Raw genomic sequence first — 14,579 nt, forward strand, 5'->3', positions numbered from 1 at the left:
GCCTCTAACCCCTAACCTTTGCCATTTCCACCAGACTTGCGAGGAAAAATTTATATTATTGTATTAAAAATAAAATAATTATATGCTTCCCCTTAACATAAAGTTCGTTGGCCTGAATGGTTCATTACTATGAGCCCACAGCACCCTTTAGTACATAAACTTTTTAATACCAATCAAAGACTTTCTGTCCAAAGTTTACGAAGAGCCATGTGCACGGTCTTCCGTAGCCCATCATTTCAGAACACAATTATAACTTTCATCTACTAAGCAACCTTAATTAGCATAATTAAATACTAAACACTACAGTAGTATAAGGGGAAATTCGAAGGATACTCTTAAAAGTGAGACTTTCTATGAACTTTCTGTGGTGACCTCATATTTTTTGTACAATGTTTTATAATGTTGGCACGAAAATTAACGTTAAACTGTGAAGTGATAGAAAATGCATGAAAAATCTCACTTTGAGAATCTCCTTGGCATTTCAACAGATGCGGTGTTCCTTTGCGTCCAAGGACTATTGTTGAAGACATTCGGTGGATCTCTTCCCTCTGGTATACATATTTTTTTACGCCAGTTTTTTAGACAAGCAAATTTTCTTTCGGATGTGATGACTCATTTAGGCCGCTCCATAGAGAATGCAAATCGCTAGCGCCCGCGGTGCACCTGCTTTTTTGTTTGACAAACTTGGCTCTGGTTGTACTCGTGATTTCTCTCCTTCTGACGATTTTTTCTCATAAAAAACTGCTGTTTTGCAGTTGTTTTGGTTCCAAAAATCGAAACGACTGGAAACGAAAACTTTTCCTTACGAACAAAACATTCCAAATATTGCAATCTACCATATATATCAGACCTACAGCTGAAATTCTACAACATCAAATTGTTAGTTCTTCATATTTCGGACAAGCTAATGCATCACAAACACTAAGCCTTTTACAACTCGACAAGTTATAACGCGAAAACAGGAAACACCGGTTAAATTTTCAGCAGCAGATGGAGCACTTGATCAAACCATTTTCGTTGCACTCCGGACATCTAATGCACAACTCATCGTTTTCGTGATCACCATCCGTGAAAACTTTGCGACTGCCATTGCAATTGAAGCACACAACGAAGCGCACGTTGGCACAGCCAGTGCATGGGGAGCTAGACAGGTCAATTGGGATTCCTTCGAAGAGCTTTTTCAGCTTGCCTTGCTCATGAAGTGCTGTAACTTCTTCAGCTCCACCAATGTACCTTCCCTTGATGAAAAGCCTCGGAGGGATCACTCTACCGCCAAATATCCTCCACAATTCTTCCCTGAATTCCATGTGCATCGAAAGGTCCCTTTCATACACCGGTACCTTGAAACTCTCCAGCAAAAACCGGATTGCCTTGCAGTCCTCGAACGTTTTCCTAACCCCTGTCACGCTTGTTGAATACAGAACGACACAATCGCCTCCTCCTGGCGGACACTTTTCCTCGAAATCTAACAAAGACGGAAGTTCATCATCATCCTCTGCATCATGAAAAATGTCATCCTCCATAACTGTTTCTTTGGTTTCCATTGAGGGCGGTGTAATATTCTCCTTACAGACATTAGAACCCAGTCCCGTATCTCCATCTTTGAGTTCTTTAAATGCAAGCTCAGCCGATAGAGTGTTCTTCTTCTGACAATCTTCATTTTTGCGAACGAGCTGAGACAGTGTTTGATGGTTCGGATTGGAAAACTTTTCTGCGGGATCGAGCTGAAAGAGCAGGCCATGTTTCAAAGTGTTAATTGTTGGGATGGACTTCAATTTCTTGAGTAACTTTCCTCTCATTCCTTTCATCCCAGACTGTTTTGGTTCTTGGAATGGCATGTGATATGATCGCATTGAGATGATCGCAAAGAGTGGGAGAGGATAAAAGGAAGAGTGTTTTGGGGTGAAAAGGACTGGTCAGGAGATTGAATGTCCGTAGTTGATGACATTTTCCCTTTTGGTTTCCAGTTGCTCCAAAGTGACAATTGAAAAAGCTAAGTGTTGGGATGCTTTTTAGAATTTTTGGTGGGTGGCTGGGGCACCCCCTCCTTCTCCATTAGAGCTAATTGACCCTTCACCAAATATCATTCATGATTTAAGTGGTCTACTTGTGATCAATTCCACCACATAATGCGTAGAGTGAATCAATCAAATACTTGTTGATGGAAGGACTTACGTACACCCCTCATGACGCAGTTTTTCGGGCCAATAATACAATTTAACTTCTCACATGGCGAGAGGTGATGGGTTGTGGACAACACCACCTTGGTATCCCCGTCTCCACTGCATATTTACTTACGATGAACGAATATGTTGGATATTCATTCCCTGACATATCCTAGGTTCAGTAACGCAAGAAACGAAGAAAAAAGTGGATCCCATGTTGGAATAGGTATGCCATACTTAAAACAATTCAACATCACCATTTAGGGTTGTTTATCTTGTACCTAAATAACCAGGTACCATGTGTAAGAATGTAAACGTACCCTAAACAACCTTTTTATTTTGTTTTTAATTAGCACATGGAGTGTACTGTATCTCTAACAAAATAAAGAACAAATGTCACTAGACCCAATAATCATGAGCGAAAACTAATTGGTCATGTGTCACAAGACAGGAATTAATTCCGGGGGGACAGGGTGTGCCAATTTGGCCATGATTGAATCTCAAGTGAGCAAAAGCAAAGCTTTCCTTTTCCTCTTTTTATCAGTTGGGAGGAACCCCTCGAGATAACAGCTAAAGTGCGGCTCAAACTTTTTGTACGCGCAATCACACCAAACCATGATGATACCCATCATGTTCAGCTCAGAACCCTCCACAAATTGTGCAAATTATAAAATTAACCATCAAGAATATCCTCACAACAATGTAGTTTGCTTGTAAACTATTTGTTTGCAAGTCACTAATGCAAGGATACATGAGTTCATATCATTTGGTATAGGGGAAATATCAATATATGTCTCCTCACGTGACACGTTAGAAAACGAGAGTACATGTATAAACCCGGAGTAACCAAGTTTATCGGCTCATTGATAGAGAATAAAGTATAAACCAGGAACACCTAAGTTTTCGGAGAGAGGATGAAAGGGTATAGCCCGGTATACGCTATAGGGCACATCAGAGAGAGACTAGGGGTATAAAACTGGTATACCGAAGTTTTTCGGCATGTCTGAATGAGAGAGAACAGGATTGGGTACAAACCTGGTATAGCTAAGTTTTTCCCTTGGGCAATAGACATCATGCGACTATGTGATCAGGCACTTCAAGGAGGTTGTTTTCGGCCGGGACCTGTTGGGTTGGGCTGCTGGACCATATAAAGCATCCATAAAGCCAACCCAGTAAGTAACTAGGGGTACCGTGACAGGCGTCTGCAATCCAATTGTGTTTCGGACATCAATACAAGAGTGAAGACTCCGAACTTGAGACCTCCTCTGACATCGGGAAGAATTTTACCACCAAGACCAAGAACAAGTTCTCCCGCCATTTCACTAAATTACTATATGGTGTTTGAAACACTATACAAAGTTTCTGAATGAAGGCACTCTGGAGCTATTCAATGAGTTGGCAGATAGAACGAGCCGGAAAAAAAAATGCTTATCATCCTAAGATCACACTCTATCATATATACTGTAACAAGATGTCATATTTTAAATCAAGTTCCATTATCTTTCAATAGTCTCAACAAGAAGTAGATGGAACGATAATAATATACAGATCACAACATACCAGTGAAGTTAAAAGTATGGAACGAGAATAATTCTTCTTCCATGCTGTATAACATAGTTTAGACAGGTATACTAAAAGACAAAATATTTGATGCACTTAACTATCAGCCACAGATGATGCAAACCCGATGTCAAAATCGAAGGCAATGCATGTCAGCTCATGGTTGTTTCCGTCATACAGCCTCATTTTAAGAGAGTACGAACCCTGCATTTTGACGAACTTGGTCAGAACACAAAACATAGTAGACAAATATAAACAAAGAGATTACAGAAGTGGGAAAGTTGATGGGGACAGGGTGATTAAAAAACAATTTGAAAATCCAAGAGGAAACAAATCAAACACAATGCAGTAGCAATTTGATTTATGAATCAGAATCACGTATAATCCATATACAGATTATCAAAGCATTATACCATGAGCTATTTTCTACTGGTTTTCTGCAATTAAAATTGGAAATGCATTAGCAACATGCCAACATGGATGATCAGAGTAACTTTGGCACCAAAGGAATGTAATATATGGAGCATTGAAGCTTGAGACTCAACTAGACTCTATTAGACCAACTCTGAAATAACTCTTTGATAGCAATATCTTATAACTGACCTGAAGTACTTTATGATAAGTAAGCGGAAACTGAATTAAATATGCCCAGGAGAAAAATAGCAGCATAATGGATTTCAGAAATGACGTACTTCTTAGATAACTTAATAGTTTTGCAAAATTGAGGGGTAGATGAACAAAAAAAAAAAAAAACCAGATTAAGTTAACTATTCTTTATGTATTAGCGACAACTTGGTTACAAAATAAAATCGTCATTGAATTCCTAAGACTAGGCTCATTGGTATACATTCATCAATAGGCCTCCTTGGTTCAAATAAGTATATCTTCCAGGGTTATTTGGGAGTTGGTCAAAGAGCCAACAAGCCTCTGGTGCAATCAAAATAGTGTCAATCCAATAAAAATCAATGTCGGAATGTAAGACAGTTTTGTTGGTTTAAGAATAGACCAATTAATTTTTTTAGCTTGGTCACCAAGAAGAAGGGGTAATATTACACATGCAAAGACAGAAGAAGACGAGACAGAAGTGGGGACATGAATTTTGACCACAGCGAAAAACAACTTTCTTGGTTTTATGTCCATTTTTTCGCACTACACCGAATAAGCACGATGAGGAAGATTGGCAAACAAACAACACTTTCCAAGCATGTATTCAATAAAGTGATCACATGTGCACCATGGTTACCAAATGTGATAATTGCACCTTTGCATTACTTAGAATATGACATTTGACTGTATGCATCCTTTTCTAATGTGACAATCTAACAGTTAAGCATAAACTATTTCATTGTACTCAAAAAATTCAGGTGGGATCAACTTAAACTTTGTATTGGCCGAAACAGATACCAACAGTTAAACTCATAGGCTTATTCAAGTTTGTAGGGACAACTCACAAGTAACACCGAAAACCTATATGATATAATAAGTATATTGGCAAGGAGGACTAGGAGGACTTACAGGTGGAGTATATCCGGGTAAATCTTGTGAGTGGGCAATCACAAAATCACCAGTTGAAACAGGGCAAGATGTTTCCGCGCAAAGGTCATGAGTCTCACTGTGGATGTGCCAACCAAAGTATGAAACCTCAATCACCAATTTCCCTCCAGAGATTGATGCACCTGTTACCACATATAGGAGTTTACTCTATTTAAAACTAAACTCCCAAAAGGTCTTCAAACAGTGTTCGATTATCCTATTCGTTTTTGCGTTTATCCAATGACAATTACATGTAAACAAAAACTCACTCGAAAAGTTTTAAGTGTGAGATAGAACTAGGACCTGCAGTTGCAGAAATGCTGAAGCTGGCAGGCTTGCCTCTCGCCACAGGGTAAGGATTAATGTCAACCGCAGAGACCTTGACATCATAGTCAGCCTTCTTATCTGAATATATTCCAAAAATCCGCTTAAGTTTCATTTAACCAACATCAGTATAACAAGAACCAAACAAACCATAACAAAATTCGACACCGAAACACCATTCGATTGAATACATAAATCCAATACCAAAACTATCGAAAGAGAAAAAAAAAAGCAGATTTTATAATGCATATCAAAGATGTTAACTTTGTCTAATCAGCTAGAGAGTGTAGATGCATATCATAGTAAAGATTCCTTCTTGTTGTCATTGTATCAAAAACAGAAGAACCCAAATCGTATTTGACTACAAACAATGAAACAATCAGTTGAATTACTGTAAAAAGTGGAAAATTTGCGATTTTCTCAGGAAACAAACAGAGAATTGAAAACTTGTTCCGAAAGTGAAGTATCATGCTTTCATAAATTAAAGGAAAAGAGAAGACGGTAAGAGTGAGAAACCCACCGCAGTAGTTGACGTCCTTGGCGTGGATGAGAGGGGCAACCAGACAGAGAGAAATTAGGATGATGAGGGGGACGATGGACTTCAACTGAAGAGCCATATCTTCACAGATTGCGTCGCTCCGATTCGATTTAACAATATTATCTGTAAATTTTGTGAGAAATTAGGGTTAAAAAAAGTAGACAACAGATGAGAGAGAGGAATTTGGATGAAGGAAGGAAGGAAGGTGTAGGATAGCTAAGAAGAGAAGGGGAACAACGAAGAAGTAGTCCGAAGGAGCGACGACTTTTTGGCGGAGAAAGACAGATGAACGGTAGTTGGAACCAATTAAAGATTTCTTATTTACGTTTTTCTTCGCTGGCTCGGACTCTATTTAAAAACTTCAACTATTTTCTTTATATTTTCTTTTGTTTTTGGTTGCAACAATTTCTCTCTTTCGTAAGAGCATTTTTTTATGAGAGGTGCAAAATGTCTTAATATGTATTTTATATTTTTTTGTTCGTTCGAAAACTCTCAAATAAAGAGATGCAAACTATTCATTTCGGACGAAAAATATAAATAGGAGTGTGATATCCACAAACCTCATTTTATTTTTCACACACTTTTTAAATTTTTGGCTGTCGGATAGGATTAATTGAAGAAGATCAACGGACACAAATTATCAAGGGGTGTGTAAGAAGTAAAATAAGATGTGTGGATAACACATCTCTATAAATAAAAGCTTAAATCACATCTTTTGATTAGGGGTGGGCACGGGCCGAGCTAGGCTCATATTTGGAGGAACCTGACCCCACCCGTTTTAAAATATAACATGACGGGGCGGGCCGGGTAGAGGCATTTTGAGTTTTGGAACCAGATCTAACCCGACCTGTTTGAAACGAGTCGGTTCGGGATGGGTCCACGGGTCCAACTCTTTTTTTTTTTGTTTTTTTTTTTTTTTCAGAAATAACATTTTTCAAAGCTGCACTGCAGTGCACAGCGGCAGAGACATTTTTATTTAAATTACAAGAGTTGTTTCACAACACAAACATATTACAGTAGCATTCATGAAAACATGGGGCTAGAGAGATTAACTCCCAATGGATCCCTTAACAAAAATTTGAAGAAAATTTTGTTTTTTACAAAACTATTAAACTGAACGATGAAGAAAGACTTTTATGTACATAGGCAAGAAAAACCAGAAAATGGTTTTATCATTTTTCACTTGTAATATTGCTTCCTCTCATGGTTGAATGTTTCCATCAAATCGAAAAATATGTCAAGTGAATTATTCAAAACAGCCAACAGTGGAATGAAAACGATACGAAAAACAAATGAAAGGGATATGCAATTTCAATTTCAATTTCGATCCTATTGCACCAAACAGTGAAAACAAAATTAAGGAGCAGACACACATATATCAAATGAATACAATTCCATCCTCACAACCTTCATTGTGACATCAACAAATCTTGTATTCCCCAACCAGAAATTTAGAACCCAGAACAAAATCTATATCCTGATTCAAAAACCCTAAATTCCTAAACCAAAAATTCACATAAGTAACAAACGCCTCAAAAATTACCTAAAATTATAGCAATGGAAGTGATGGGGTGATGATGATCGCAATGGTGGTGCTGTCGTTTAGGAATCGAGATGGGTGGTGCCGACGAGGAGGAGAGAATCAAGATGGGTTGTGCCTTCATGGTCTAGGACTTGGGTGCTTTGGGATATCATCAAGGAAGAGAAAAGGGTGGTGCTGTGATGGTGGTCGTGACGACGGTGAGAAGAGCGAATACGGAGTCGCAAATGGTGATGTCATTGAGGAGGAGAAGATAGAAGAGTGTGGGTGGTATGGACTTCGGAGAGAGGATGGAGTCCAGAATCTAGATGGACTACAGTAAGGAGAATTAACGGGCCGATTCGGGGTCCTGTTATTCTTAATGTTAAGACTCGGTCTGACTCTAAAATACTAAGGCCCCGCCCCACCCCACCTCGCTTATTCTAAAAAAAAATTAGACCTGCCTCGTACCCGACCCGAATCTGGTCTACCCGCCCCGACCTGCGGTTCCTCTACCCGTTTGCCCAGCCCTAATTTTTATGATAAGTTCTGTCAATTAAATAGATAAAGTCCCAAATGTACATTTATCCTATTCGAGTAAAACTTGATGAGTCCATATTATACAATATATTTTACCCTATTCTTAGTTATAGTTTATTGGTTATTTTGGTAGAATTTTGATATTTTGTTATATATTTTCAATGTAGGACATTCGACTTCCTCTGGAGCAAAGAGTGATTAAACAAATAAATTTTGGAATGATTCAAATTGGAGGATGTTCGTGACCCTTTCAAGATGATTGTATCAAAGTTTCAGATTTTTCTACCAAGTTGTTTGACCATGGCAAAGAAATAAAGGCTCAGTGGCAGCTTTCCTAAATTAACGTTTCTGGACGTTTTGGACATTTTGGAGGTCAAGATGGCATATTTTAAGGAATATTCCCTTGATAATTTGTAGGGTACATCTCCAGAATTCAAAAGAGATCTTTTGGGACTAAATCAGAGTTAATTTGGTTGATCAAAAGACTAATTTTCTGAGAAGTTTGAATTTTAGTTCAAATAGGAAACCTTTTGTTTTATATTTTATTATGTTTCCTAGTTTTATTCTAAGACCTTTTAGGGTTTTATTTTGTAGTGGTATAAATAAAGATATTTAGCCATTAGGGTTTTGGGGAAAGGAGAGGAGGAGAACGCACGCACTATTTTGGATTCAAGTTTATTTTCTAGGTGTTTTTTATTGTTGTTCTTAATAATATTTTGTTTTATGATTGTTCGTAACTGGTTTCTTTTGCTAGGGCGAAGCCATGAGCCTTAGCATGAATATGTGTTTTTATTAATTTGCTTATGAATGGATGCATGCTTGCTTTGAATTATTAATCACTGCGATTAAACTATTTTATTGTTATAGTGATTTGCGACTATTAGGGTTTTTAGACAAGTAATTTGATGCAATTTATGTTGGAACATCACCCTGAAATTGAGGAAGGCTTCTTGTTATTAGTAATTGTAAGTTCACTTAAGGCGAACATCACGCTCTTAAGGGTTGCATAGTTTTTCAAAGGGTTTTCACAAAACTTAATGGGTCTTGCATGTTTATATTTGATCTGAACATCATAGATGAGTTGTATGTTAGATATACATTTTCGCTTGAACATCACGAGGAAATTATGTATTAGGAAAGCCTAACCTTCAAAGCATGTATGTAGAAATTTATAAGTAATTGATAGAATTGCATAAGATTGTTAATGGTGACGGCAGAACCCTAGTGTTTAAATTGTTTTCCAAAACCTTTGTTGTTTGCTTTCTTTACCTTGTCAATTATTTAATTATTTTTATTTAAATTCGTTTTTATTATTTTAAATTCCAAAATCAACATTTTCGAAACTTTGTTCTAAATAATTAGCTTCATTCAATTCCTGTGAAAAATAACCTTACTTGAGCTATTATACTACGATAACCTTGTATTCTTGCAAGTATTTTTAAGTGTTTTTATTTCTACTTTGATAGGTGAAAAAAATCCCATAAAAACTCTCATTTACATTTCCCGAAAATGTAAAATGAAATATAAAATTAGTGTTGCATATCAAATTTGCATATCCTCATTGGAAATGCCTTACTAAAAAGAAGGAATATATACCATTTGAATATTGATCTTCCAACCTTCAAAGAGGTTTTCTGTCCGTGTTAGGTTTTACATGGAGTTTTTGTTTCAATAAAAAATACATGGAGTTTTTATTTCAGTCATGTTGAAGTTTTATTTCAGTCATATGACTACCTTTCCATTATTAAATTATCACTCAACATTGCATCAGAAGTTATGTATATATTTGTCACGTGTACAATACGTGAACCACTTGAAGGGATAAAAACAACATTAAGTGCACTTAGACGAGTAATTGCTAGCATTCCCTTTTATGTTTAAGTGTCTTGCATTCCTCTTATGTTTTATGTGAGATACTCTTAAAGGTGAATTCGAACTAAATTATTATGGTTAATTCATTGTGAGACTTAACTCACTCATCTACCCTTTAGTGCAGATAATATCATATGTATTAAAAAGATGTCTAGCATCTTGCAAATCCCAAATCATGGGAACGAGTACATGGCATGGGACGAGAGAGAAGTAGTAATACTCCTGGGGGAATAAGCGTTAGTAATGTGTAAATAGACGATCAGGCTCCACAGGCTTGCTGAAATAAAAAAAATCACTTGACTGATAAAACATATTATTCCGTTGATGCGTCTAGTTTGTTAACGATTGCATTCATTTCTGATTGTTTTGATTGGAGAGGGACGTGCGCATCTCTCGTTCCACAAGTTTGTAAGCGTCGCCAACCTTGAAATTAAATTTTGTTTCTTTCACACATAGGGATTGATTTTCTTTTCCTAAATGACTAGATAGATTTCCAATTATTTGGATTAATATAGTATTTCAAATTGGTATGAAAAGGTCTTAATAAATAGTTTAATGTCGTCTTAATTAGTTTGGGATTGAAACTTTAAATGAATCATGATACTTTACACACATAGTTAGATTGAAATTGTGTATCAGTTTCTTATTTTAATAGGGAAATCCAAGGGTTGTTTCAATATAAATAGTGGTCAGTACTCATAAAATAACACGCTCACTCGTTATTGTACTTAGACTGTTAAGATTGACAGTACTACATGATAGAGAAAAAACCTCAAAATAAAGTAGAAGGATAGACACCCAGGATTTACGTGGTTAGACAATTTGTGCCTATGTCCACAGGGCAGCGATCAATCTTCCAATCAAAATAAAGGGTACAAAAAGAATAATCTTACCAAACCAAAGACAAGGCTTGATGAAGCTTTGCATTGAAGCTTTGCATCGAAGCTTTGCATTGAAGCTTTGCATCATCCAACGAGAAATGAAATGTTTGGTGATGCTTGATGACATTTGGAGTTGTGACGCATGGAACTCTTTGAAATCTAGATTTCCAATAGATGCAGAAATAAAAGCCAAATACTACTCACCAGCCGTTGCTCAAAAGTAGCTCCCTTAACAAACATAAATGGTTTGAACCACAAATCTCATCTACAAAGTAAAGATGAAAGCTGGAAGCTTTTTGAGAAGATAGTAACGGAGTGTACAAGTAATTTCTCACTCGGCTCTACTATGCTTTCTAGTTTTATCATTGTTTTGTTTTTTTGTCTGTGAAATATGCTTAGTTTTCTTATTTATTAAGTAGTGTTTGAAGTCCAAATGGTCCCCCTACAGATCTAAGCTTTTTATTTATTTTTGTTCAGTAATTATAGTCTCCAATTATTACTTGTATTAAGTTTGGGGGTGATCTCACAGATAATACATGCATGCCATACTCATGTACATAAATTTACATATCCAACATGGATTCCAGCAAAGATGAGGATTTATACCTTTCAAATCTGAAGCCGCTGCAACTTGGAAGCGTGTTTATCATTTTGTCAACTGAATCTGCAGCTTGAGCAATTTTTCTCTTGGATATATCACGAATCCGAGTGTCCTAAGTGATTTCACACAGATCAGAGCTCAAACACATTAACACATGATATGTTACCTTCTTTTTACACGGATTCTTTGTCATTGAGCGGTTCTCCTTTGTTTTTTGTTTTGTTACCACCAATGGATCTGGGAACGTTCGACACAAGATGGCAGTCTACTTAGTTGTCTCACAAGATCCGTAAGTAATTATTCATGTCATGCATAAACAAAGATCGAAGAAGGGGGAGGAAGACATTTTACCTTTTATTTTGGATCCATGCCTTATGTGCTTTATCTTCCAGTTCACAACGGATCTGTGCAGTCCGAGCATTTCCTTTGTTGTGCCGTTATCCAAGACGTCGGAGTCAGATCCTGTGCATAAATCAGAATATGGATGGGTGTTATTTTATTTTCCTTCATCTTTTGGTTATGATCATCAGTGAAAAATGGAGTTCAGTTATTATAATCAAAGATGGGGTTTGGAGGAGACTAAGTTTTTACCTGCAGATGGGAGGATTCTTGGACGATTGGCCATGGATTTGTGAAGATCGGGTGTTGGTGTGTTTCTCTTGTTGTGGATCCGAGAGCTCGCGCAGAAAAAAATGCATGCATGTGTTAGTTTGTTGACCTTTCCATAAAAATAAACCCAATATAACTCAATGGCAGCCATGAGAGATTTTTACCTTGGGGTTTGTTTTTATTGGGATTGCTCTTCCGTTCGGAGTCTGCACTTTTGTTTGTAGACTTGTACACGCAATAGAGGCAGTGTGATTTCAGTTGCAGAGAGCATGGTTTGTAGCTTGACTTTGGAGAAATAACGAATATGGAGGAGCGGCTAAGAGTGAAGGGTTTGTGTTGATGTGAGAGAGAAGGGTAAAGCATTGAAGTAGAAATGGAAGATGAGGTGCGGCTAGGGTTTTCATTAAAGGGAAACGAGAACTTTGTATTTTGGGGAGAGAGACCTTTCTCGGTTTCTAGAGAGAGAAAGGCCTAGGGTTCCTAAATATAATCAGAAATGAGAGAGGGTTTTTTTTTTTTGAAATAGAGAAATGGAGAGCCATTTGGCTCTGGGCTCGAGATTAGAAAGAGGGACACGACAGCTGGGATGGGAAATGAGAAATACAGCTGTTAGGGTTTTCACACGAGTGTTGTGCACATGCAAGGCTCAGTGCCTCACCTTGTTCCACCAGGTCACGGGTTCAAATCTAGCCCGCAACACTCTTGGATAGTTTGAACCTTGGACATGAGAGCATCAAACTATCATAGAAGTTGCTGAAAAATAAAAACCTAAGAGTGTTATGGGCTGGATTTGAACCCGTGACCTGGTGGAACAAGGTGATGCGCTGAGCCTTGCACATGCACAACACTCGTGTGAAAACCCTAACAGCTGTATTCCTCATTTCCCATCCCAGCTGCTGTGTCCCTCTTTTTAATCTCGAGCCCAAAGCCAAACGACTCTCCATTTCTCTATTTCAAAAAAAAAAAAAAAAAAAAAGCCCTCTCTCTCATTTCTGATTATATTTAGGAACCCTAGGCCTTTCTCTCTCTAGAAACCGAGAGAGGTCTCTCTCTCCCTAAAATACAAAGTTCTCGTTTACCTGTAATGAAAACCCTAGCCGCACCTCATCTTCCATTTCTACTTCAATGCTTTACCCTCCTCTCTCACATCAACACAAACCCTTCACTCTTATCTGCTCCTTCATATTCGTTATTTCTCCAAAGTCAAGCTGCAAACCATGCTCTCTGCAACTGAAATCACACTGCCTCTATTGCGTGCACAAGTCTACAAACAAAAGTGCAGACTCCGAACGGAAGAGCAATCCCAATAAAAACAAACCCCAAGGTAAAAATCTCTCATGGCTGCCATTGAGTTATATTGGGTTTATTTTTATGGAAAAGTCAACAAACTAACACATGCATGCATTTTTTTCTGCGCGAGCTCTTGGATCCACAACAAGAGAAACACACCAACACCCAATCTTCAGAAATCCATGGCCAATCGTCCAAGAATCTTCCCATCTGCATATAAAAACTTAGTCTCCTCCAAACCCCATCTCTGATTATAATAACTGAACTCCATTTTTCATTGATGATCATAACCAAAAGTCGAAGGAAAATAAAATAACACCCATCCATATTTTGATTTATGCACATGATCTGACTCCGACGTCTTGGATAACAGCATAACAAAGGAAATGCTCGAACTGCACAGATCCGTTGTGAACTGGAAGATAAAGCACATGAGGCATGGATCCAAAATAAAAGGTAAAATGTCTTCCTCCCCCTTCTTCGATCTTTGTTTATGCATGACATGAATAATTACTTACGGATCTTGTGAGACAACTAAGTAGATTGCCATCTTGTGTCGAACATTCCCAGATCCATTGGTGGCAACAAAACAAAAAACAAAGGAGAACCGCTCAATGACAAAGAATCTGTGTAAAAAGAAGGTAACATATCATGTGTTAATGTGTTTGAGCTCCGATCTGTGTAAAATCACATGTCTCTGCTCTATGTGCAGGACACTCGGATTCGTGATATATTCGAGAGAAAATTTGCTCAAGCTGCAGATTCAGTTGACAAAATGACAAACACGCTTCCAAGTTGTAGCGGCTTCGGATTTGAAAGGTATAAATCCTCATCTCTGCTGGAATCCATGTTGGATATGTAAATTTATGTAAATGAGTATGGCATGCATGTATTATCTGTGAGATCACCCCCAAACTTAATATAAGTAATAATTGGAGACTATAATTACTGAAGAAAAATAAATAAAAAGCTTAGATCTGTATGGGGACCATTTGGACTTCAAACACTGCTTAATAAATAAGAAAACTAAGCATATTTCACAGACAAAAAACAAAACAATGATAAAACTAGAAAGCATAGTAGAGCTGAGTGAGAAATTACTTGTACACTCCGTTACTATCTTCTCAAAAAGCTTCTAGCTTTCATC

At 37.5% G+C, this 14,579-nt stretch overlaps 2 protein-coding genes and 1 long non-coding RNA gene across 3 annotated transcripts; all 3 read right to left on the minus strand.

Annotated features, from left to right (window-relative positions):
• Positions 1 to 823: 823 nt before the first annotated feature.
• LOC137744021 (uncharacterized protein At5g39865) lies at positions 824 to 2,330 on the minus strand. The gene has a single exon (XM_068483882.2). The coding sequence runs from the start codon at positions 1,851 to 1,853 to the stop codon at positions 981 to 983; it is 873 nt and encodes a 290-aa protein (XP_068339983.2). The 5' UTR covers positions 1,854 to 2,330; the 3' UTR covers positions 824 to 980.
• Positions 2,331 to 3,642: 1,312 nt separating this feature from the next.
• Positions 3,643 to 6,464, minus strand: LOC137745006 (uncharacterized). Its single transcript, XM_068484850.2, has 4 exons — positions 6,103 to 6,464; positions 5,562 to 5,663; positions 5,241 to 5,401; positions 3,643 to 3,929 (listed from the first exon to the last, which is right to left on the minus strand). The coding sequence occupies exons 1-4, from the start codon at positions 6,197 to 6,199 to the stop codon at positions 3,822 to 3,824; spliced, it is 468 nt and encodes a 155-aa protein (XP_068340951.2). The 5' UTR covers positions 6,200 to 6,464; the 3' UTR covers positions 3,643 to 3,821.
• A 4,546-nt stretch (positions 6,465 to 11,010) lies between these two features.
• Positions 11,011 to 12,578, minus strand: LOC148692509 (uncharacterized). Its single transcript, XR_015954370.1, has 3 exons — positions 12,125 to 12,578; positions 11,885 to 11,995; positions 11,011 to 11,770 (listed from the first exon to the last, which is right to left on the minus strand). It is a non-coding gene; the product is annotated as an uncharacterized LOC148692509 (long non-coding RNA).
• Positions 12,579 to 14,579: the final 2,001 nt, after the last annotated feature.

The sequence above is a fragment of the Pyrus communis genome, chromosome 12 (assembly GCF_041283825.1).
Source record: "Pyrus communis isolate YQ-2024b chromosome 12, ASM4128382v1, whole genome shotgun sequence".
Classification (NCBI taxonomy): domain Eukaryota; kingdom Viridiplantae; phylum Streptophyta; class Magnoliopsida; order Rosales; family Rosaceae; genus Pyrus; species Pyrus communis.